The sequence below is a fragment of the Hylobates moloch genome, unplaced genomic scaffold (genome assembly GCF_009828535.3).
Source record: "Hylobates moloch isolate HMO894 unplaced genomic scaffold, HMol_V3 SCAFFOLD_8, whole genome shotgun sequence".
Classification (NCBI taxonomy): domain Eukaryota; kingdom Metazoa; phylum Chordata; class Mammalia; order Primates; family Hylobatidae; genus Hylobates; species Hylobates moloch.
Window position 1 is genome coordinate 80,413,888 of NW_026652283.1, and position 19,505 is coordinate 80,433,392.

At 57.0% G+C, this 19,505-nt stretch overlaps 4 protein-coding genes across 8 annotated transcripts in view; 2 read left to right on the top strand and 2 right to left on the bottom strand.

Moving 5' to 3' along the window:
- Positions 1-127: 127 nt before the first annotated feature.
- IMPDH2 (inosine monophosphate dehydrogenase 2) lies at positions 128-5,403 on the top strand. Of its 2 annotated transcripts, XM_058442222.1 has the most exons (15): positions 128-419; positions 863-911; positions 1,137-1,238; positions 1,347-1,421; positions 1,755-1,961; positions 2,690-2,777; positions 2,851-3,050; positions 3,128-3,218; positions 3,318-3,413; positions 3,658-3,729; positions 4,455-4,598; positions 4,683-4,827; positions 4,921-5,064; positions 5,145-5,228; positions 5,319-5,402. In XM_058442222.1, the coding sequence occupies exons 1-15, from the start codon at positions 322-324 to the stop codon at positions 5,338-5,340; spliced, it is 1,617 nt and encodes a 538-aa protein (XP_058298205.1). In that variant the 5' UTR covers positions 128-321; the 3' UTR covers positions 5,341-5,402. The 2 variants fall into 2 exon arrangements, with proteins under 2 accessions (XP_058298205.1, XP_032017494.1); XM_032161603.2 differs by lacking the exon at positions 3,658-3,729 and having other exon boundaries at positions 130-419; positions 5,319-5,403.
- Positions 5,404-6,432: 1,029 nt separating this feature from the next.
- Positions 6,433-7,621, bottom strand: NDUFAF3 (NADH:ubiquinone oxidoreductase complex assembly factor 3). Its single transcript, XM_032161606.2, has 5 exons — positions 7,496-7,621; positions 7,179-7,371; positions 6,953-7,019; positions 6,745-6,845; positions 6,433-6,665 (listed from the first exon to the last, which is right to left on the bottom strand). The coding sequence occupies exons 1-5, from the start codon at positions 7,570-7,572 to the stop codon at positions 6,549-6,551; spliced, it is 555 nt and encodes a 184-aa protein (XP_032017497.1). The 5' UTR covers positions 7,573-7,621; the 3' UTR covers positions 6,433-6,548.
- Positions 7,622-8,642: 1,021 nt separating this feature from the next.
- Positions 8,643-14,182, top strand: DALRD3 (DALR anticodon binding domain containing 3). 4 transcript variants are annotated; one of them, XM_032161618.2, is made up of 13 exons: positions 8,643-8,871; positions 10,276-11,272; positions 11,354-11,649; positions 11,803-12,059; positions 12,160-12,239; positions 12,317-12,445; positions 12,829-12,902; positions 13,003-13,064; positions 13,165-13,247; positions 13,334-13,516; positions 13,614-13,701; positions 13,802-13,855; positions 13,967-14,182. In XM_032161618.2, the coding sequence occupies exons 2-13, from the start codon at positions 11,108-11,110 to the stop codon at positions 14,029-14,031; spliced, it is 1,536 nt and encodes a 511-aa protein (XP_032017509.1). In that variant the 5' UTR covers positions 8,643-8,871; positions 10,276-11,107; the 3' UTR covers positions 14,032-14,182. The 4 variants fall into 4 exon arrangements, with proteins under 4 accessions (XP_032017509.1, XP_032017508.1, XP_032017506.1 ...); XM_032161617.2 differs by having other exon boundaries at positions 8,646-8,871; positions 13,802-13,870; XM_032161615.2 differs by lacking the exon at positions 8,643-8,871 and having other exon boundaries at positions 10,897-11,272; positions 13,588-13,701.
- The window catches only part of WDR6 (WD repeat domain 6), a 13,614-nt gene continuing 7,831 nt past the window's right edge, over positions 13,723-19,505 (bottom strand). The window contains exons 2-6 of the mRNA XM_032161607.2: positions 15,541-18,022; positions 15,364-15,447; positions 15,162-15,278; positions 14,946-15,064; positions 13,723-14,845 (exon numbers count right to left, since the gene is read on the bottom strand). Of these exons, the coding sequence (XP_032017498.1) occupies positions 14,382-14,845; positions 14,946-15,064; positions 15,162-15,278; positions 15,364-15,447; positions 15,541-18,022 (3,266 nt within the window). The 3' untranslated portion in view covers positions 13,723-14,381. The remainder of the gene's footprint in view (positions 14,846-14,945; positions 15,065-15,161; positions 15,279-15,363; positions 15,448-15,540; positions 18,023-19,505) is intronic.

The window sequence follows — 19,505 nt, forward strand, 5'->3', positions numbered from 1 at the left end:
AAGCCCGGCGGGACAGTAGAAGTAAAGCCTTGCCTGTTAATTGAACTGGCCAAGGTCCTGCGGGGAGTGGGGTGGGACGTGAAATCGCAGCTCTTCAGTGTCCAGGCCAGTATGTGCTGTACGCATGCGCTGTTTCTTAAGCGCCAGCTCCGCCCCCGCCGCAGCGAGGCGGATCGGTTCCGCCCGCGCGCACTACGCCCTGACGTCAGCGTCGCGCGCGGCGTAGTGACGAAATCGGCTGGTTTATATTGGCGCGCCCCAGACGGCAGAGGTCTCTGCGGCGCGGTCCTCGGAGACACGCGGCGGTGTCCTGTGTAGGCCATGGCCGACTACCTGATTAGTGGGGGCACGTCCTACGTGCCAGACGACGGACTCACAGCACAGCAGCTCTTCAACTGCGGAGACGGCCTCACCTACAAGTGCGGGCCTGTGGGGCTCACCTGGGCGAAGAGGGGCGGCACGCTGGGGAGAAGGCCAGATGGGGGCTTCCGTGGAGCCCTCTTGGTCGTGGGCGTGGGGGACAGGTTCTGGGAATTGGCCACCCACCTCCGGGGCTCACTTTGAGACATCTGGAGCGGTGCTTGGGGTACGGAGAAGCATCTCAGTAGTGCTTGGAATCTCAGGCTGGAGACTCCATGCTCCAGACACATGGAATTGTCAGGGTGCCAGGAGCACTGATGACAGCTCGGTGGCAGAAAAGGTCCCCCGTCCCCATTTCCACCTTGTGCCGTGCCTGTGACACAGGCTCTGTCAGTGCCACTGTCTGCTCACATGCGTTACGGGTTGATTGATACATGGGGATGGAGTCTCATCCTGCCCTAAGCTGAGAGCTTTACTCCCAATTGACTCCCTTCCCTCGCAGTGACTTTCTCATTCTCCCTGGGTACATCGACTTCACTGCAGACCAGGTGGTGAGTATGATCAGGAACTGGGTCCTGAACATCAAGGTGAGCCAAGGTGCTACTGTCACCTGGTCTCTGGGCTACCTCACCAGATTGGGCTTGGGGGTGGATTTTATGGGATCATGTTACTGGTTAGCATGCAGGTCACACAAAAGTGCCTTCTTGTGGGGGACTCAGTAACACCTTGAGGTGTAAGAGATGCTTTCCCACACTGGTTGACCTTTGTCTCCTCAGGACCTGACTTCTGCTCTGACCAAGAAAATCACTCTTAAGACCCCACTGGTTTCCTCTCCCATGGACACAGTCACAGAGGCTGGGATGGCCATAGCAATGGCGGTGAGCCCCATGGGGTGTGGGGGAAGGAGCAAGGACTCCATCGCCTTTCCCCAAAGGCATTCAGTCCTGCTTCTTGTCACTTAGTAGTAGTCTCTTTTTATCCTGTAGCTTACAGGCGGTATTGGCTTCATCCACCACAACTGTACACCTGAGTTCCAGGCCAATGAAGTTCGGAAAGTGAAGGTCAGAAGGGCAAGGATCATTAGCAAGCGCTCCTGGGAGTTACACTGAGGTGGGGTGGGGTGGGAGTAGGGTTTGTTCTATTAATTTAGTATTCTTTCTTCCCACCATGGGGTTCAGTTACTGAGAAGACCCTGAGATTCTGTTTCTTAAAGCAGCAGCAATAGACCAGGTGGACAGTGCCTCCAGCCTACCCATGTCTCTAAGATGTGTTGGTGTGATTTGGTCTTGTGGCACTGCCAAAGGGATCGATAAGCAGAGACCCCATGCTTCAGATCAAGAGCCTGATAAAAGTAGTTCAAAGATGCGATGCCCTTTCTCACCATCCCTTTCCAGAAATACGAACAGGGATTCATCACAGACCCTGTGGTCCTCAGCCCCAAGGATCGCGTGCGGGATGTTTTTGAGGCCAAGGCCCGGCATGGTTTCTGCGGTATCCCAATCACAGACACAGGCCGGATGGGGAGCCGCTTGGTGGGCATCATCTCCTCCAGGGACATTGATTTTCTCAAAGAGGAGGAACATGACTGTTTCTTGGAAGAGGTGGGTGCCACTGGCAGAGTAGATCCAAGCTCTGGCAGCCCAGGTTGAAGACAGGGGGCTTCTGTTGTCTGTATGACATCTCTGATAGCCTCTCCTCTCTGGGAAAGAGGAGTGTCAAGCCAAGTTTCTGACTCCTTCATTGGGTTCCTGCATCCTTTCCCCACCAGAGGCTTTCAAACTGCCCAAATGCTTGCTAGTATTCATGCTTTGTTCTCTTAAACCCCTAAGGTAGGGGCAGTGCTTGAGGTCTGCCCTGATTTTCTTGCCATTGTTCCTGTGTTGTCCTCCTTATTCCATAGTGTAAGAGGGTACTCCCTGTGCCATGTTGTCCTTTCTACTCATCCCTCACTCAATACCATACTGCTTAGGAATTATTGGGATCCCTTGAGGAAGGGTGGTTTGGGTGTGAATGTATGAACGTGGTGGTCCATGTAACTTCACCCCTGAATTAGACTGGGCATGCAAAAGTGACTGGCCATAGGCCAGGCGCGGTGGCTTACCCCTGTAATCTCAGCACTTTGGGAGGCCGAGGCAGGCAACTCGCGAGGTTAGGAGTTTGAGACCAGCCTGGCCAACATGGTGAAACCCTGTCTCTACTAAAAACACAAAAAATTAGTTGGGTGTGGTGGTGCATGCCTGTAATCTCAACTACTTGGGAAGGAAAGAAAAAAGAGTTGACTGGCCATAGTCAATGACTGGCCCTTCTTCACATCTCACCTCCCACATAGATAATGACAAAGAGGGAAGACTTGGTGGTAGCCCCTGCAGGCATCACACTGAAGGAGGCAAATGAAATTCTGCAGCGCAGCAAGAAGGGTAAGTCCTAGAGCTGGGAAAGGGCCTGGAACTAATGCTCAGGGTCCTGATTCATGTCCTGCCCTGACCACAGGAAAGTTGCCCATTGTAAATGAAGATGATGAGCTTGTGGCCATCATTGCCCGGACAGACCTGAAGAAGAACCGGGACTACCCACTAGCCTCCAAAGATACCAAGAAACAGCTGCTGTGTGGGGCAGCCATTGGCACTCATGAGGATGACAAGTATAGGCTGGACTTGCTCGCCCAGGCTGGTGTGGATGTAGTGGTTTTGGTGAGCTGCTACACAGGTGGGTTGGGGCAATAGGGACAGCTGCCACATCACAGTCTCAGACTTACTTCCTGTCCCAGGACTCTTCCCAGGGAAATTCCATCTTCCAGATCAATATGATCAAGTACATCAAAGAGAAATACCCTAATCTCCAAGTCATTGGAGGCAATGGTAAGGCAAGATTGTGCCCTGAAGGATATGTGGTGGGAGTGGGTAAGCTGGGCTCCCACCTTAACCTTCACATGAGTGTTTTCCTTTCCTTCACCATAGTGGTCACTGCTGCCCAGGCCAAGAACCTCATTGATGCGGGTGTGGATGCCCTGCGGGTGGGCATGGGAAGTGGCTCCATCTGCATTACGCAGGAAGGTAAGAATGCCCACAGAGACCCCAGTTTCAGGCCCCACCTACCTTGGAACCAAGCACTCTTATGGGGACAATAGAGTCCTCCAATAGGGGCAACCCTGGGGCCAAATTGGCCTCTTGGATGGGTGACATGGCTGGAAGCAAGACAAGGTCTTGTCATCCATCACCTGCCACTCCCTTGCCTAGCCTGGCCTTCTTGCTCCTGCTGTGCACCTTCTCTAAACTCTGGTCTGTTTGTTTTATTTAGTGGCTCCCAAGATCCCTCCAGACATAAAGTCCCACAGCCCCAAATGCCCTTCTACTGTCACGGGTTGCTATAGTAAGTCCAGCCCGGCCCACTGGCCCGGCCCAGCTGCCCACTGCCCGGCTGCTTGGTTGACGTAGCTGTAGCTCCCGGGGTTTGTGGTGCTGATGGGTGGGCAAGGCCAACTGATACACAGACCATGGTTTGGGGGCGGTGCTCAAGAACATAGCTCCCTCTTCCTCCTGGGGTGCTGATAGGGCAGGACCTTCTTCCCTAGGCAGGACCTTTCCTGCCCACATCTTCTGCAGTAGGCATAGCTCAGGGACCAACTCCTTTGTGTGGTCCTTGCTCTCCCATACAACCACTGCCTGCTCCACACAACCACAGCCTGCTCTCCTACACAACCACTGCCCTTATCTTGCCTGAGCTGCCCACCATTCAGGGAGGAAGGGCTGGGCCTGACCTCAGTGCCTCTGGGGACTAACTGCACGGTGACTCCTGCCCCATCTGATACCAGCTGGACGGGGGCTTTCCCGGCTGCTAAGACTGCATGTGCCTGAGGCTGCCCTGGGCACTGCACACATGCACGTGCACACGTGGGGGTGAGTAGAGGTCAGCACAGCTGTTTGTACTATTTAAGGCAGATGCAGCAGCAGCCATCCCAGACATGTCTCTTACTCAGCCAAGCTGCAGTCCTGATGCAGATGTAGCCAAAAGCTCCTGAGCCCTAAATGTGGCCACAGGGTCCACTGCCTGTCCCCATTAACCCTATCCACCCATGTGTTCCTCCATCTCAACAGTGCTGGCCTGTGGGCGGCCCCAAGCAACAGCAGTGTACAAGGTGTCAGAGTATGCACGGCGCTTTGGTGTTCCGGTCATTGCTGATGGAGGAATCCAAAATGTGGGTCATATTGCGAAAGCCTTGGCCCTTGGGGCCTCCACAGGTGAGGCCCAGTACCCGTAAAGGCCAGTGGGACCCCTCCCCAGTGCTGCTTAGGCTCTAACCCAAACACTCCATCTGTCCACAGTCATGATGGGCTCTCTCCTGGCTGCCACCACTGAGGCCCCTGGTGAGTACTTCTTTTCCGATGGGATCCGGCTAAAGAAATATCGCGGTATGGGTTCTCTCGATGCCATGGACAAGCACCTCAGCAGCCAGAACAGATATTTCAGGTGGGACAGGCAAGCCAGTTACCCCACCCTAATCCTGTACTAACAGTCTCATCTCTGCTGTGACCTTGCCCGTGTCTCTGCCTCTCCCTGCAGTGAAGCTGACAAAATCAAAGTGGCCCAGGGGGTGTCTGGTGCTGTGCAGGACAAAGGGTCCATCCACAAATTTGTCCCTTACCTGATTGCTGGCATCCAACACTCATGCCAGGACATTGGTGCCAAGAGCTTGACCCAAGTCCGGTGAGCTTGGGGAGCTGGGACATGGGTAGAGGGGCTGGTCCAGGGCCAGCTACCCACATTTGACCTCTGCCCTTCTTCAGAGCCATGATGTACTCTGGGGAGCTTAAGTTTGAGAAGAGAACGTCCTCAGCCCAGGTGGAAGGTGGCGTCCATAGCCTCCATTCGTAAGTCACCCTGTCCTTGGTGGGGCCTCTGCCATGCCTCATGCCTCCTTTCTCCTGCCCTCACCTCACAGGTGGTCCTTCTGCCTGCAGGTATGAGAAGCGGCTTTTCTGAAAAGGGATCCAGCACACCTCCTCGGTTTTTTTTTTTTTTTTTCAATAAAAGTTTAGAAAGAAAAAAGTGATGCCCGATCTTTCAACAGACAGGTGGGGCTCTGTAGCTGGCACTACCACAGATGCACACAAACACAGCACCCTCATTTCCAGGGGGAGCCTCAGGCCCCGAGATAAATGCGCTCCACGGACCTGGAAGCAGGTAGTTCCAGGTACAAAAAGTTCCTCCTGGGGCTGCTCACAAAACAGCTCTGACCAGCTGTGGCTCCTGGGGTTTCAGTCTCACACTGAGCATCTGACTCTGGCTCCCGAGGGGTTAAAGAACAAGCTCTGGGACTGGCATACACAGGGCATCCTGCTAGCCCATAGCTTGGCCATATAGGACCAGGTCAAGACACATATATATTCCCTAACTTGAATTTCTCTTGGCCAGGCACATTGGCTCACGCCTGTAATCCCAGCACTTTGGGAGGTGGGCGGATCACTTGAGGTCAGGAGTTCGAGACCATCCTGGCCAACATGGTGAAACCCTTTCTCTACTAAAAATACAAAAATTAGCTGGGTGTGGTGATGCATGCCTGTAGTCCCAGCTACTCAGGAGGCTGAGGCAGGAGAATCACTGGAACCCGGGAGGCGGAGGTTGCAGTGAGCTGAGACTGCGCCACTGCACTCCACCCTGGCAAAAGAGCAAAACTTGTCTCAAAAAAAAAAAAAAAAAAAACCGGGTGTGGTGGTAGGGGTCTCTAATCCCAGCTACTCAGGAGGCTAAGGCAGGAGAATCGCTTGAATCCAGGAGGTGGAAGTTGTAGTGGGCCAAGATCACGCCACTGCACTGCAGCCTGGGCGACAGCAAGACTCCATCTCAAAAACAGAAAAAAATCAGCGATTTTGTGAGAAAAGCCATTGAGGTCCTCTCAAATCTGCATGTGAGCAAGTAGGTCTAGAACAGGTAAATATACTGCTTCCTGACTTCTGAAAAGCCAAGGAATCCTAAGTAATCTAGATGAAAAACTGACTCCTTGGTTTCTTCACATTCCCCTCCAAGAGCCCAGTGAGCCATCAGCTCCTGGCCAGCAACACACCTGATACAAAATGGGAGAAGTGTATAAATTATTATGTTGATAAGCAAGATAAGTGCCAAAGGGTAGATAAGAGTGAAAGCATTGGGAAGCCTGGCAGAGTGCAGTCAGCAGGTCAGTTCCTGGCGGTTCATTGAGCAGCTTGGCCCAAAGATGTGAGTGAAGTCCCTCCTGGTGGAGGGATGAGAGCAGCTCCAGTTACTCGGCCTTCATGACACAGGAAGTTGAAGGTGGCACAGGCATTGGGCTGCAAAGAAAAGGCCAGCATCAGCCTGTCTAGCGCCAGGCCTGTGCTCCCCGCAGCATGCCCCAGTCCCGGGACTCACCGTGTCCTGCACTTCCACAGCAATGCCCCGCTGCCTCATGGCTTGAAGCACCTGGGACTGCAGCCTCTCGGTCCGGTCTCCAGTCCCCACCACAACAATCTCTAGGGAAGGGTGGGTGTGGCTAGTCTACAGTTCTGTTGAGAGGCTGCGGTGGGGGTCGCCTTTTGGGGCCCAGAACACCTCTGTTCTCCCTCCCCTCCCCCAGTACCTATCCGGGGCTCCAGCATCCAGAAGAGGGAAAAGCTCTCTTCGGTGATGTCCTGGTGGGATCCCACCTGTGCAGGGAGGAGGCACATTTAATACGACAAATCCATGCAGCCTCCCCCACCTCCATCCACTACAGGAGACAGAGGAAAGCCAAGTTTGCAGGGACCAAGCAGGGTGAGGGCCTGTGACTCTGGGCCTCAGTTTCCACACTGCGGGCCAGAACTCACGTTCCATTGCACCACTGAGTGCGGGAGCAGAGCGCAGGGGCCGAGCACGCGGTTTCCGTTTATCATGAAGCCGCGGCTGTTGTAGCTGTCGATGTACATGGCCTGAGCGGCCTCGCGTTGCAGCAGAGAGATGCGCGTCCGCTGATACAGCTCGTCATCCGCCGGCGAGAGCCGATGCCCGCGCCGCGGGGCCCTGAGGAAGGAAAGGGTCAGGGGCGCGGGGCCGGGCTGGGCCGCCCGAGAGGCCGGAAGGTGCGGGGTTGGCAGTCGCCGGCCCTAGCGGGCTGGATGGTCGAGGGTGCGGGGTCCAGGCTCACCAGGGAAGCTCAACGGGCGGACAGCGCAGCGAGGGTCGCGCTCGGTACAAGCTACGTAGCGCGAGAGCGGTGGCCATGGCTGACCGACACGCGGCGAAGTCGTCACCGGCGCCGTTAGTCACCGGGTTGGGGGGGCCCTGCGGAGCCTGACCCAGCGCGGCTGCAGCGCCCCCTGCGTCCCGGAGGGCACCGCACAGCTTGGCCGGCCCAGCAGGCGAGTGTCATCTGTCTTAGGAGGCGGAGTTCCCCGACTTCCGGCGCAGCTCCAGTGTCAGCACCTGCCGCCCTCCCCGCCCTGGGCCCTTGCCCATAGTCCCGGAGGAATGGAACACCTGGCAGCGTGGCCGCCCTCAGGGCGTTGCCTGGGCCGCAGCCGCGGCCTGGCCCCCGGGCTCTCAGCTATTAAGCCGCGCTCCCGGGGCGGGGCAGCCGACCACCTGGTCGTGTCACGAACACCTGGCCAGGCTGTCGGTGCCAGACTTCTAGCCCCTAATCCCAGCCTTTGGGGCTTCGGGCACTGTGGGCGGGGCAGTCGGCTCAAATTTCTCCGGCTAGACGCCGAAGCACGCCCCGTCCTAACCGTCACCCGCGCGACCGTTGGCCTCTCCGCCGCGCGCGGAGAGGGGCGTGGCCGAGCGTGGATTGGCTTCTTGGGTCCTCTAGGGGGCGCGGCCAGATGGTTTCTCCTTAAAATGGCTCCAAGTCTGCGGGCAGCCAGAGCAGGCGGAAGGGCAAGCTGTGATAGTGTTTGGGTGGCTGTTCGGCTGGGCCAGGCCAGGCCGAACCGGACCAGACTTGAAGTAGAAGCGCGTGGAGCATCACCTTGTCCTCGTTCACTCTGCTCGCATCCTGGGAGTTCCCCGTCCCCCGTCTTGATCCAAGTCAAGGGCCTACTGGCGCGAGAGTCGCTGGCCCCCGCGCGGGGTTTGGGCATCTCGGCACGCCGGCTCTGTCGTGGCCTCAGGGGTACATTGTCGCGTTCGCTACCCGCGGGGCCGGGCGAGCGGGAAGCTCGGCACAGTCGGAGCCTGGTGGTCGGTCTCCTGGGGCCGGTCGCAATGGGTTTCCGGGGGTCCCGCCGCTGCTCTGTGGACCCCTTCGGCCCCTGGTGCTCCGGGCGCTGGCAGCGTCACCGGACAAAGGCCACCGAGCGCGGGGGTGTCCCCGAGGTGGACGCGCGGGTTTACTTCCTCTCTGGCCCCACGGGCGCGCTTCCCTCCTGATGGATTCCGAAGCCCGCCCCACCACCGTCACCGCACCAGTGGCCCAGGCTTCGTGGGACCAACAGGGCTAATCTTGCCCCGCGGATCTAATCCGGATCGGGACCCGGTCCTAGGGGAGGCCCCCACCTCCCCTTCTATTGTTCTGGGGCCCAGGTGAGCGTCTTGTTCCCTCTAGACTCGGTTTCACAGCCTACTCCCGGGTCTTCCTCCTGGGACTGGGGATGGGCGGGTTCTGATGTGGCTCCAGGGCGAGTGACCTGGGGGCAGGAGCTCCCCCGCTCCCCGCCAACGGCTGGACAGCGGGCAACGGAATCCCAAAAGCAGCTGTTGTCTCCAGAGCATTCCAGCTGCGCTTGGATTTCGTCCCCTGCTCTCCTGCCTGAGCAGCGCCCTAGCCCAGATGGGGTGCCCCTGACCCCCAGACATACTTTACTGAGCCGCTTGGGTCTCAGTTCCTCTCAGGTGCGCCCTCAGGCTGGAAGTGATAGGTGTAGACGTGGGAGAGCCGAGGCTGGTGGCCATCTCTGGAACCCTGGGGAGCATTGGCGAGGGAGGGTGGACCCAGGACCTCCGGGTAGGGCTGCAATGGTAGTGACTCCCCCAGGGCTGCCTCAGCCCGCATCTCGCTAAAGATAGCCCTCTACTTCCTGGGGAAAAACCACCCCAACCGTCTTCGTGGATGAGAGTATCTGAAGTCCTCAGTTTGAGGGTTCCCAACCCTGCTAAGCAGTTGTCTCCAGGTCATGCACATTCAGAATGGAAAGCGCTTTGGAATGACACGATCACTCCCGTTGAGTGGGCACCCGAGAAGCCATCGGGAATGTCGTGTCCGCCCAGTGCTCTTTCGGCGCCTCCCAGCAGGGCCTCAGCCCTGGCCCAGAAAGGGGCCTTGCCAAGCTTTTCCTGCCCCTGGGTTTCCCTGCTCTCCGGATTTCCCAACTCTCTCTACTGAGTTAGCTTCTCCATTAAAAGGAATGGGGGTGGGGTGGGGGGTGAGTATGTTACAGTGAAATGAAAACATTTGGGAACTTTTGTGGGAGAAAGAAAAAGACCTTTCCTATTGGTAGAGGAGCAAGATACTCCAACTGAGGCCTATTTTCTATTATGGTCACATTATTTGGTTGGCCCGTAAATGGCTGTTGCCTAAAACAGGAAGCGTTAAGGATCGTTGTTAAAGCACACCAGGTTAAAGGAGTCACATTAAAAGCTGGTCATTCTGGGCCGGGCGCGGGGGCTCACGCCTGTAATCCCAGCACTTTGGGAGGCCCAGGCAGGCGGATCACCTGAGGTCGGGAGTTCGAGTCTTGACAAACATGGAGAAACCCCGTCTCTATTAAAAATACAAAAGCCGGGCGTGGTGGCGCATGCCTGTAATCCCAGCTACTTGGGAGACTGAGGCAGGAGAATCACTTGAACCCGGGAGGGGTAGGTTGCAGTGAGCCAAGATCACACCACTGCACTCCAGCCTGGGCAACAGGAGCGAAACTCCGTCTCAAAAAAAAAAAAAAAAAAAAGCTGGTCATTCTGGAAGCCATCATGATGGTTGTGATTTCTCAGGTATCAAGAGAAGAAAACCGGCAATTATATCAGAGTGCGCATTTATTGGGCATGAAGACTACCCGGGCCTGATGCCTGTAATCCCAGCACTTTCGGAGGCCGAGGCGGGCAGATCACGAGGTCAGGAGTTCGAGACCAGCCTGACCAACATGGCGAAACCCCGTCTCTACTAAAAATACAAAAATTAGCCAGGCGTGGTGGCGAACGCCTGTAATCCCAGCTACTCGGGAAGCTGAGGAGGAGAATCCTGTGAACCCGGGAGGCGGAGGCTGCAGTGAGCCGAGATCGTGCCACTGCACTCCAGCCTGGGAGACAAGAGCAAGACTCCGTCTCAAACGAGAAAATGCTTGCAAATAACCTGAAACCGCGGAACACTATTCTTTTTAAAACGAAATGTTTTAAATAGGTCGTGAAAGTGGCCTTAATGTTATACTGCCTTATTCCAGTGACAAATATTCATCATGTGTAAAATGAGAGAAATGAAATGTTATTAACACAAAGATGTGAGACTTCCATGAGAAGAGACGGTACCCTGTCTAAGCGCCCACCGAGTCGCGAGGATCCTTTTCCTGGTTAAGGCCTGGCCACAGCGAAAGAACCCTAGGCCCAGGGAGGGCCCCGAGATTTCAGATCCCGGGGCCCGGCTGTGCAGGTGGACCGCGCGGAAGGGGCGCTGGGGGCGGTAGGTCGAAAGCAGCCGACAGGGCTCCCACTGGCGCACCTGTTCACTTAACGGGAACCGCCGCCGCATCCCCGCCCCAGCTAGTCGGTCCTTTCCGGAAGTTCCACCTCCCTAAATTTTTTCCGGTTCCGCTTACTCCTTCCGGTCACCATGGCGACCAGGCGCCTTGGGGTGGGGGAGACGCTAGGGGCCCTCAACGCGGCCCTGGGGCCAGGCGGTCCGGTGTGGATCAAGGAGACGCGCACCCGCCACCTGCGTTCCCGAGACTTTCTAGCACCGCACCGCGCGCTGCAGGCGCGCTTCGATGACGGCCAGGTGGGCGTGAGCCGGGAGGGGCCGTGCGGCCGGGAGATGGGCCCCGTGCCGTGGCCCGCTGACACGCCCGTTCTCCCGCAGGTTCCGGAGCGTTTTCTCCAAGCCCTCGCCTGCCTGCAGGGCCCTGGTGTGGCCCCGGTGCTGCGCTGCGCGCCGACCCCCGCGGGTCTGTCTCTCCAACTGCAGCGGCCCGCCGTCTTCGAGCGCGTCCTCAGCGCCGTGGCCGCCTATGCCACGCCCGCCTCGCCTGCCTCGCTGGGCCAGCGCGTCTTACTACACTGCCCAGCACTGCGCAGCTCCCCCTGCGCACTCCGCTTGAGCCAGCTGCGTACGGTGCTCGTGGCCGATCACCTGGCGCGAGCCCTGCGCGCTCACGGGTGAGCGGGGCAGCGGGGCCGGAATGGAGAAGGTGGGACTACCGGGGACCTAGAGAGCGAGCGGCGCCGCCCTTGGGGACTGCGGCTGGAGGTGGGAAGTCGTGGCGAGCTGGACCAGGTGCTCAGGCTGAGGCGGCCGCCCTCCCTTCGCAGGGTGTGCGTGCGCCTAGTGCCAGCTGTGCGGGATCCGCACATGCTGACCTTCCTGCAGCAACTGCGGGTGGACTGGCCCGCTGCCTCGGAGAGAGCTTCCTCCCACACCCTGAGGAGCCACGCCCTTGAAGAACTTACCTCTGCTAATGACGGGAGGACACTGTCCCCTGGCATCCTAGGCAGACTGTGTCTGAAGGAGCTGGTGGAAGAACAGGGCCGCACAGCTGGCTATGACCCCAACCTGGACAACTGTCTGGGTAGGACCTGAAGCCTAGCGGGGCCAGAAAAGGCAGGAGGGGGTTAGGGGGGACATCTCTGCTTCTTGCCAGTCTCAGCACCTGTCTGTTCTTTTTTCAGTGACTGAGGATCTCCTCTCTGTGCTGGCTGAACTGCAAGAGGCCCTATGGCATTGGCCCGAGGACAGCCACCCAGGCCTGGTTAGTGACTCCCAGCCCTATAGGTTCTCCCAAACCAAGTATACTGTACTTCCACAGTTATGATTGTCCTCCCTTAGGCTGGGGCCCCAGATACTGGTACAGATGGCTGCCTGGTTGTACATGTTGTTAGCTGTGAGGAGGAGTTCCAGCAACAGAAGTTGGACCTGCTTTGGCAGAAGTTGGTTGACAAGGCTCCACTCAGACAGGTAGGTAAATGATGGTGGAGCTCCCCACCACCTAACCCCCAACCTCAGAGGGCCCTTGACAACCCACCGAGGGGCTTGTTAGCTGACAGGTCCAGAAACCAACACTTGACCTTGGAGGAGTTGCTGGACTAGAGAGGGCATGTACAGCAGGTGCAGAGGCTCTGGGGAAGGGGGCTCTGTAGACACATCCCGAGAACACTGAAGACCAGGTTGAGAAGGCTGAACCGTGCGTAGCCTGAATGGCTGGGTAGAAGGAGGCACTCAACCTGGCAGTTCCAATTCGAGGGAGTCTGGGCTGAGTAGAGGCACCAGATTTGGGCTCCTCAAGGGACTTCCTGGAGAGTAGCGCCAACTAGGCTGAGCCCCTGACGTCTTTCTGACAGAAGCACCTCATCTGTGGCCCTGTGAAAGTAGCTGGTGCACCTGGCACTCTGATGACTGCCCCTGAGTACTACGAGTAAGTGAGGCTGGGAGGAACACCAACCTAAGCCAGGGTAGTGTGGGGGGACTCTTTACGCAGGACCCTGCCCACTGGCCTTCCTCTCTTCCAAACACAGGTTCCGGCATGCCCAGGTGTGCAAGGCCTCAGCACTGAAGCATGGTGGGGATCTGGCACAAGGTGTGCCTGGGAAACCCTGGCTATGTTCTGGGTTAGGGGCAGGTTTTTTGCATCCCTGCCCTTGCCTGCAGACTGACTGACCAACCCTGTACTCCCTCAGACCCAGCCTGGACAGAGATCTTCGGTGTTCTCTCTGTGGCCACCATCAAGTTTGAGATGCTGAGCACAGCCCCTCAGAATCAGGTGAGCCTGGGAGCCTGACAGGGCCAGTGTTGGGGGACAGGGTGTGGTGGCTGCCTTCTCTCTGCAGCTGTGCTCCTATTCCCCAGCTCTTCCTGGCTCTGGCTGACAGCAGTATCTCCACGAAGGGCACAAAGAGTGGCACCTTTGTCATGTATAATTGTGCCCGTCTTGCCACACTCTTTGAGAGTTACAAGTGTAGTATGGAACAAGGTCTGTACCCCACTTTTCCTCCTGTGAGCAGTCTGGACTTCTCACTGCTACATGATGAGGTGAGTGTCCCTCCCGGTAGCTGGCACAAGGAGGCCTGGACTTCCCCTCCCAGCACCTTTCTCCCCCACAGGGTGAGTGGTTGTTGCTCTTCAACAGTATCCTCCCCTTTCCGGATCTGCTGAGCCGGACAGCAGTGCTGGACTGCACAGCCCCGGGGCTCCACATTGCTGCACGCACAGAGATGGTGAGGCACAGACAACCAGGACACTCTACACTCTATTCTTTATTCTGGCCTGGGGCACAAGAGCAAAGAGATGGGCCAGTGACTCAGTCTCTGTCTCTAGATATGCAAGTTCCTGGTACAGCTCAGCATGGATTTCAGCTCCTACTACAACCGGGTACACATCCTGGGGGTGAGCGCACAGCAAAATGGGGTGGGACGTGCAGAGGGGTACAGGGTAAAGGCAAAGGAAGCAGAGGATGAGACCAGCAGGCCCTTTTTCTTTCAGGAGCCTCGACCACACCTCTTTGGTCAGATGTTCGTCCGCCTGCAGCTTCTGAGGGCTGTGCGTGAGGTGCTCCATACTGGCCTGGCTATGCTGGGTCTCCCTCCACTGAGCCACATCTAAGGCCACAGAGGCTCCAATACTTGGGAATGTTCACCAAATCATCAACTGGAAAAAAAGCAAAAACCCACAGCCAAAATAAATTGGTACTGTTACAAAGTTCTGTCTTGTCATGGGGAGTGGGGCATATTCTTGGCAGCACTCCACTCACCTTCAGCTCCTGCACCGACATCAGGAACCCACGGCCACCACCTCCTCCCCTCAAGGCATGCTGAGCATGGGCACAGACAGCCCATCCCTGCTCCATGCTGTCTGTGAGCAGGCCCCATGCCCAGCACGCCGGCCACCGCGGGATACCTCAGTCGTACCAGTTGTAAACCTCAAGCCCCTGACCCCCAAGGGCACAGCGGTGGCCAAACTCAGGGCTCACAGGCCAGCAGTCCATGTCAGCCACATCTGGCACATGGAACACAGTGCTATTCATGAAGGTGGGTTCACCATGCCCCAGACGCCAGAAGGTCAGCCGTTGATCAATGGAGGCTGAGACCATGATGCTTGGGCTTAGGATCTTGAGGCCTGTCACATGGGCAGCATGTGCACAGGGGACAGAGTATTCCTCTAGCACACGCAGCTGGGGTACCAGCCCAGCCTCTCCCACAGCCTCTTCTAGCTCTAGCATCTCCACAGCAAGCACGAAGACATGGAGGGATCCATCTTCACTGCCACTGGCCACGAGATGGTGGCCCTCACGGGTGGGCAAGGTGTGCAGGCTGTTGATACCACAGCTGTGGGCCTGGAGAGTCAGGGAGGGGGTGCCAAGCCCTGAAGGAAGAGGGTAGTTGTCAGGGCCCCGCCTGCCACATGTGTGAGGGCTATGTGACAGGTGAGGAGGGGTAGCCATGGTTGCACATTAGCTACTCACGGTAGGGAAGCCCGGGATCCACTGGAGGCTCCAGGACAGTGGAGTCATGGTCTAGCACGGTGGTGAGATCCCAGAAGGCCAGGCTGCCATCAGTAGCTGCGCTGCACAGAAGGAGCCTCCTGAGAGCCAGGAAAAGACAGCCCGGTCAATAACAGACGAAGCTCAACAGGAACCCCCCACCCAGCCCATGCAGGACCATCACCCAGCCCCTCTCACCGTCTCTGGTTGGGTGCCTCGTGTGTAAAGGAGTGGACCTTGAGGACACATCGCTTATGGTGGAAGGTTTCAGCAAACAGCTGCAGCATCCGCCCAGAATCCTGCAAAAGAAAGAGCCTGGGGGGCGGGGGGTGGCCCAGCTCAGAACGCATCCTAGACAACCTTACTTCCTTTGTCTCCCCACTGGGCCCTATGCTCTCACCTTACAGCCCCATCACTACAGGCTGCAGCCACAAGGGGGCCAAGGCTGGGCTGGTCAAGTTCACACACAGCAAGAGACATGTACCTGCAGAGACAACATGCAGCTGTCAGGTGGAGCCTGCAAGCCTGGGACCATCTGCATGACCCATACCACACCCTGCCCAGGAGCATGTATTACCTGGTCTCCGGGTCTATCTTAACCATCCGATGCCGATTGCGTTGCCGATCCCAATACTCATCTAGCCGGTGGGACGAAAGGTGCATGACGTGGCAGGCAAGACGGCTTGGGGTGCTGGGGTCCGGAGTAACCATGATGCTGAAGCAGTGCATCTCAGCCCGCCCCCCCGCAGACACCACATGGGCAGTCAGGCCTGGCTGAGGATCCTGAGGGCCACCTGGCGTGCCAATGCCCCACACAGCCACAGCACGCACCGAGGAGATATGGTTACAAACAGCTGTGAGTGCATGGGCTGAGCCTGTGGTTGTAGGGAGTGCTAGGACACAGACAGTAGTGTCCTCACTACAGGTGATCACAATGTCAGTCAAGTCAGGCCCCTCACTGCCAGGCTCCAGGTCATCAGGCTGCATGAAACTGGGCACTCCATATTCAGGCCCCAGGGTAATGGTGCCCACACGCTTTACACAAGTGATCTCACGGCCATGCAGACCCTCCCGGAGAATCACATGTGGCCGGGTGCAGCCACCCAGAGCCCTGTACAGCATGACATCCCCATCCTTGAGGTAAGCAAAGGCCATGGCCGCCTCAGTATCGGAGAAGGCCCACGAACGGTGCCCTCCACCACAGTTGACGATGTGCAGCTTCTCGTGTGACCGGGGGTTCCACACCACAAACTCATTGGCATGGAAACCCAGGATAACCATGCTCCCATCGGGCACTATGCGGAGCCCAGCTAGCCAGTTCATGCCTCGACAGGACTTCTGCCTTAGGACTGGCTGGAGCTGGCCGTCTCGTACAAACAGCTGGTAGTAGGCGCCATCACGCCCTGTGGTATACACATAGCCACCATGGCACGTGACTGAGGTCACACCCTGCTTCCCATGCAGAGAGGGCAGGGTAGACACTGGGCCCAACCCAGTGAAAGCATTCCCACCCCCACTACTACCACTACCCACTCCAGGTGCCCCGGCACCAGCCCCAGCCTTGCCTCCCACCCCAGGGTCCTTTAGCAGACCCGGTCTGGAGGGGAACAGCAGCACAGAGCCCCGGCGGTCACCACACACCAGGAAGTCACCTGGGGGTAGGAAGGCACTGCATGTGTGCCATCTCTGCTTGCTTGGGGGCAGCAGGTACCGACAACGTTCCTTGACAAAGATGGCCTTGCCAGAGGGTGCGGCTGAGATCTCTAGGCAAGCTACTACCCCGCCAGGGCCCGAAGCCAGCAACAGGAGCTCCTCATAACCACGCAGGGCCCAGCTCAAGCTGTGCACCTTCCCAGGAAACAGGGTCTCGTCCACAGCAGCAGTTGGAGTGTTGATGGGGACAACCTTGACACAACCTTCCCCATTGGCCATAGCACACAATCCGAAGCCCTCGGGACCAGGAGCTGCCTCCAGCAGGCAGTAGGACTGGAAATGTTTATCCTCTAGCAGCTGCTCCCAACACTTGACCTCGACGTCATAGAGATACAGGGCCCCTGTATCAGTCACTGCCAGCAGTCGCCAAGAGCCGGCCAGCGTCACAGCCTTGAGGGTACCTGGCCTACTACGGGACTTGAAGCAGAGAGCCGAGACCCCCAATCCCCGGTACCCACGCCCTACCAAGTGCCACAGCCGAATGCCTGAGTCATCACCCCCAGTGATCACCCAGGCCTGCCTCTCATGGGCAGCTATGGCCCGGATCCCACGTCCCTGGTGTCCCCGAAAGGCCTGGAGGATCTCACCTTCATGGCTCCACACCAAGCAGACACAGTCCTCTCCTGCACTGATAAGGTAATTCTCTAGAAGCTTGACCTGCCACACACGGGCGCTGTGCCCAAAGCAGTGCCCAATATTCTGCACCCGACCCCCAGGCACTCGCAGGTCGCCCACCTTCCAGATACGAACGCTTCGGTCTTCTGAAGCTGTAGCCAGCAAACCCTTGCTTTCCAGGTATGACATGCTGAAGATGATGCCCACATGCCCACTGATTCGTCGGTCAGGTGCTACAGGTTTGTTGTCTGTTAAGGCAGTTGCTGGGTACCAGACCAAGAGCTGGTTGGAAACAGCACCTGCCACTATGGTCAGCTCCTTCCAGGCGTCTCCAATCAGGCAGGCTGAAGAGAGGGTGCACCTGTCTGTGCAGGGCACCTCTTGCAGGATGCACCCTACTACAGGGTCATATAGCACCACTGAGTTGTGGCCCAGGGCCAAGGCTATATTTCCCTCAAGCCAGCGTGCATCCCAAATCCAGTCAGACATGTTCCACAGGCCAGAGCGCCAAAGCTCCCGGAAGTGGCCCTGTCCCCAGCTAATTTTCACAACTCGGAGTCCCTTGCTTCCAAACACAGCCACCATGGCCTCCAAGTCAAGGTCTCCATTAGGCTCTGGCCGTACCCGGAAGCCATGGATAAGATAGTGGCCAAGCAGGTTCTGCACTCGCTTTATCATCTGCAGATGCCCACCAAAGTCCAAGCTGTACACCAGGACATCGGGACCCTCACCTAGACAGAGGCAAAGAGCCATGTCAGAGCTAGGTACCTAACTCTGATGACCCACAAGGAAGAGATAGGGATCAGGGAAACTTCTCGGCATGTAGCCTATGAATGCATCAGGACACACAATCCTGCAGCTTGAATCTTAGAAAATCCTTGGTCTCGGACAGGTGTGGTGGCTCACGCCTGTAATCCTAGCACTTTGGGAAGCCAAGGTGGATGAATCACCTGAGGTCAGGGGTTCAGGACTAGCCTGGCCAACAAGGTGAAACCCCATCTCTACTAAAAATACAAAAACTAGCCAGGCGTGGTGGCACGCACCTGTAATCCCAGCTACTCTGGAGGCTGAGGCAGGAGAATCGCTTGAACCCAGCAGGTGGAGGTTGCAGTAAGCCAAGATCATACCACTTCACTCCAGCCTGGGTGAAAGAGCGAAACTCCATCTCAAAAAAAAAAAAAAGAAAGAAAAAGGAAAATCCTTGGTCTCAGCTTCAGCTGGACTTTCAGTGCTGACTTTGTGCTTCCCTCATCAGTCACTCTTTTTTTTTTGAGACAGAGTCTCACTCTGTCACCCAGGCTGGAGTGCGGTGGCGTAATTTCAGCTCACTGCAAGCTCCGACTCCCGGGTTCACGCCATTCTCCTGCCTCAGCCTCCCAAGTAGCTGGGACTATAGGCGCCCGCCACCACACCTGGCTCATTTTTTGTATTTTTAGTAGAGACAGGGTTTCACCGTGTTAGCCAGGATGGTCTCGATCTCCTGACCTCGTGATCCACCCGCTTCTGCCTCCCAAAGTGCTGGGATTACAGGCGTGAGCCACCGCGCCCGGCCAGTCACTCTTTTTTTTTTGAGACAGAGTCTCACTCTGTTGCTAAGGCTGGAGTGCAGTGGCCCTCTGTCGGCTCACTGCAACCTCCATCTCCTGGGTTCAAGCAACTCTCCTGCCTCAGCCTCCCAAGTAGCTGGAATTACAGGCGCCCACCACCACACCTGGCTAGTTTTTTTTGTTTTTTTTGTTTTGTTTTGTTTTGTTTGAGACAGAGTCTCGCTCTGTAGCCCAGGCTGGAGTGCAGTGGTGCGATCTCAGCTCACTGCAAGTTCCACCTCCCGGGTTCACGCCATTCTCCTGCCTCAGCCTCCCGAGCAGCTGGGACTACAGGCGCCTGCCCCCATGCCCGGCTAATTTTTTGTATTTTTAATAGAGACAGGGTTTCACCGTGTTAGCCAGGATGATCTCGATCTCCTGACCTCGTGATCTGCCCGCCTCAGTCTCCCAAAGTGCTGAGATTATAGGCGTGAGCCACCAAGCCCGACCAGTTTTTATATTTTTAGTAGAGATAGGGTTTCACCATGTTGGCCAGGCTGGTCTCAAACTCCTGACCTCAGGTGATCCACCCACCTTGGCCTCCCAAAATGTTGGGATTACAGGCGTGAGCCATTGTGCCCGGCCTCCTCATCAGTCACTCTTTTTTTTTTTTTTTTTTTTTTTTTTG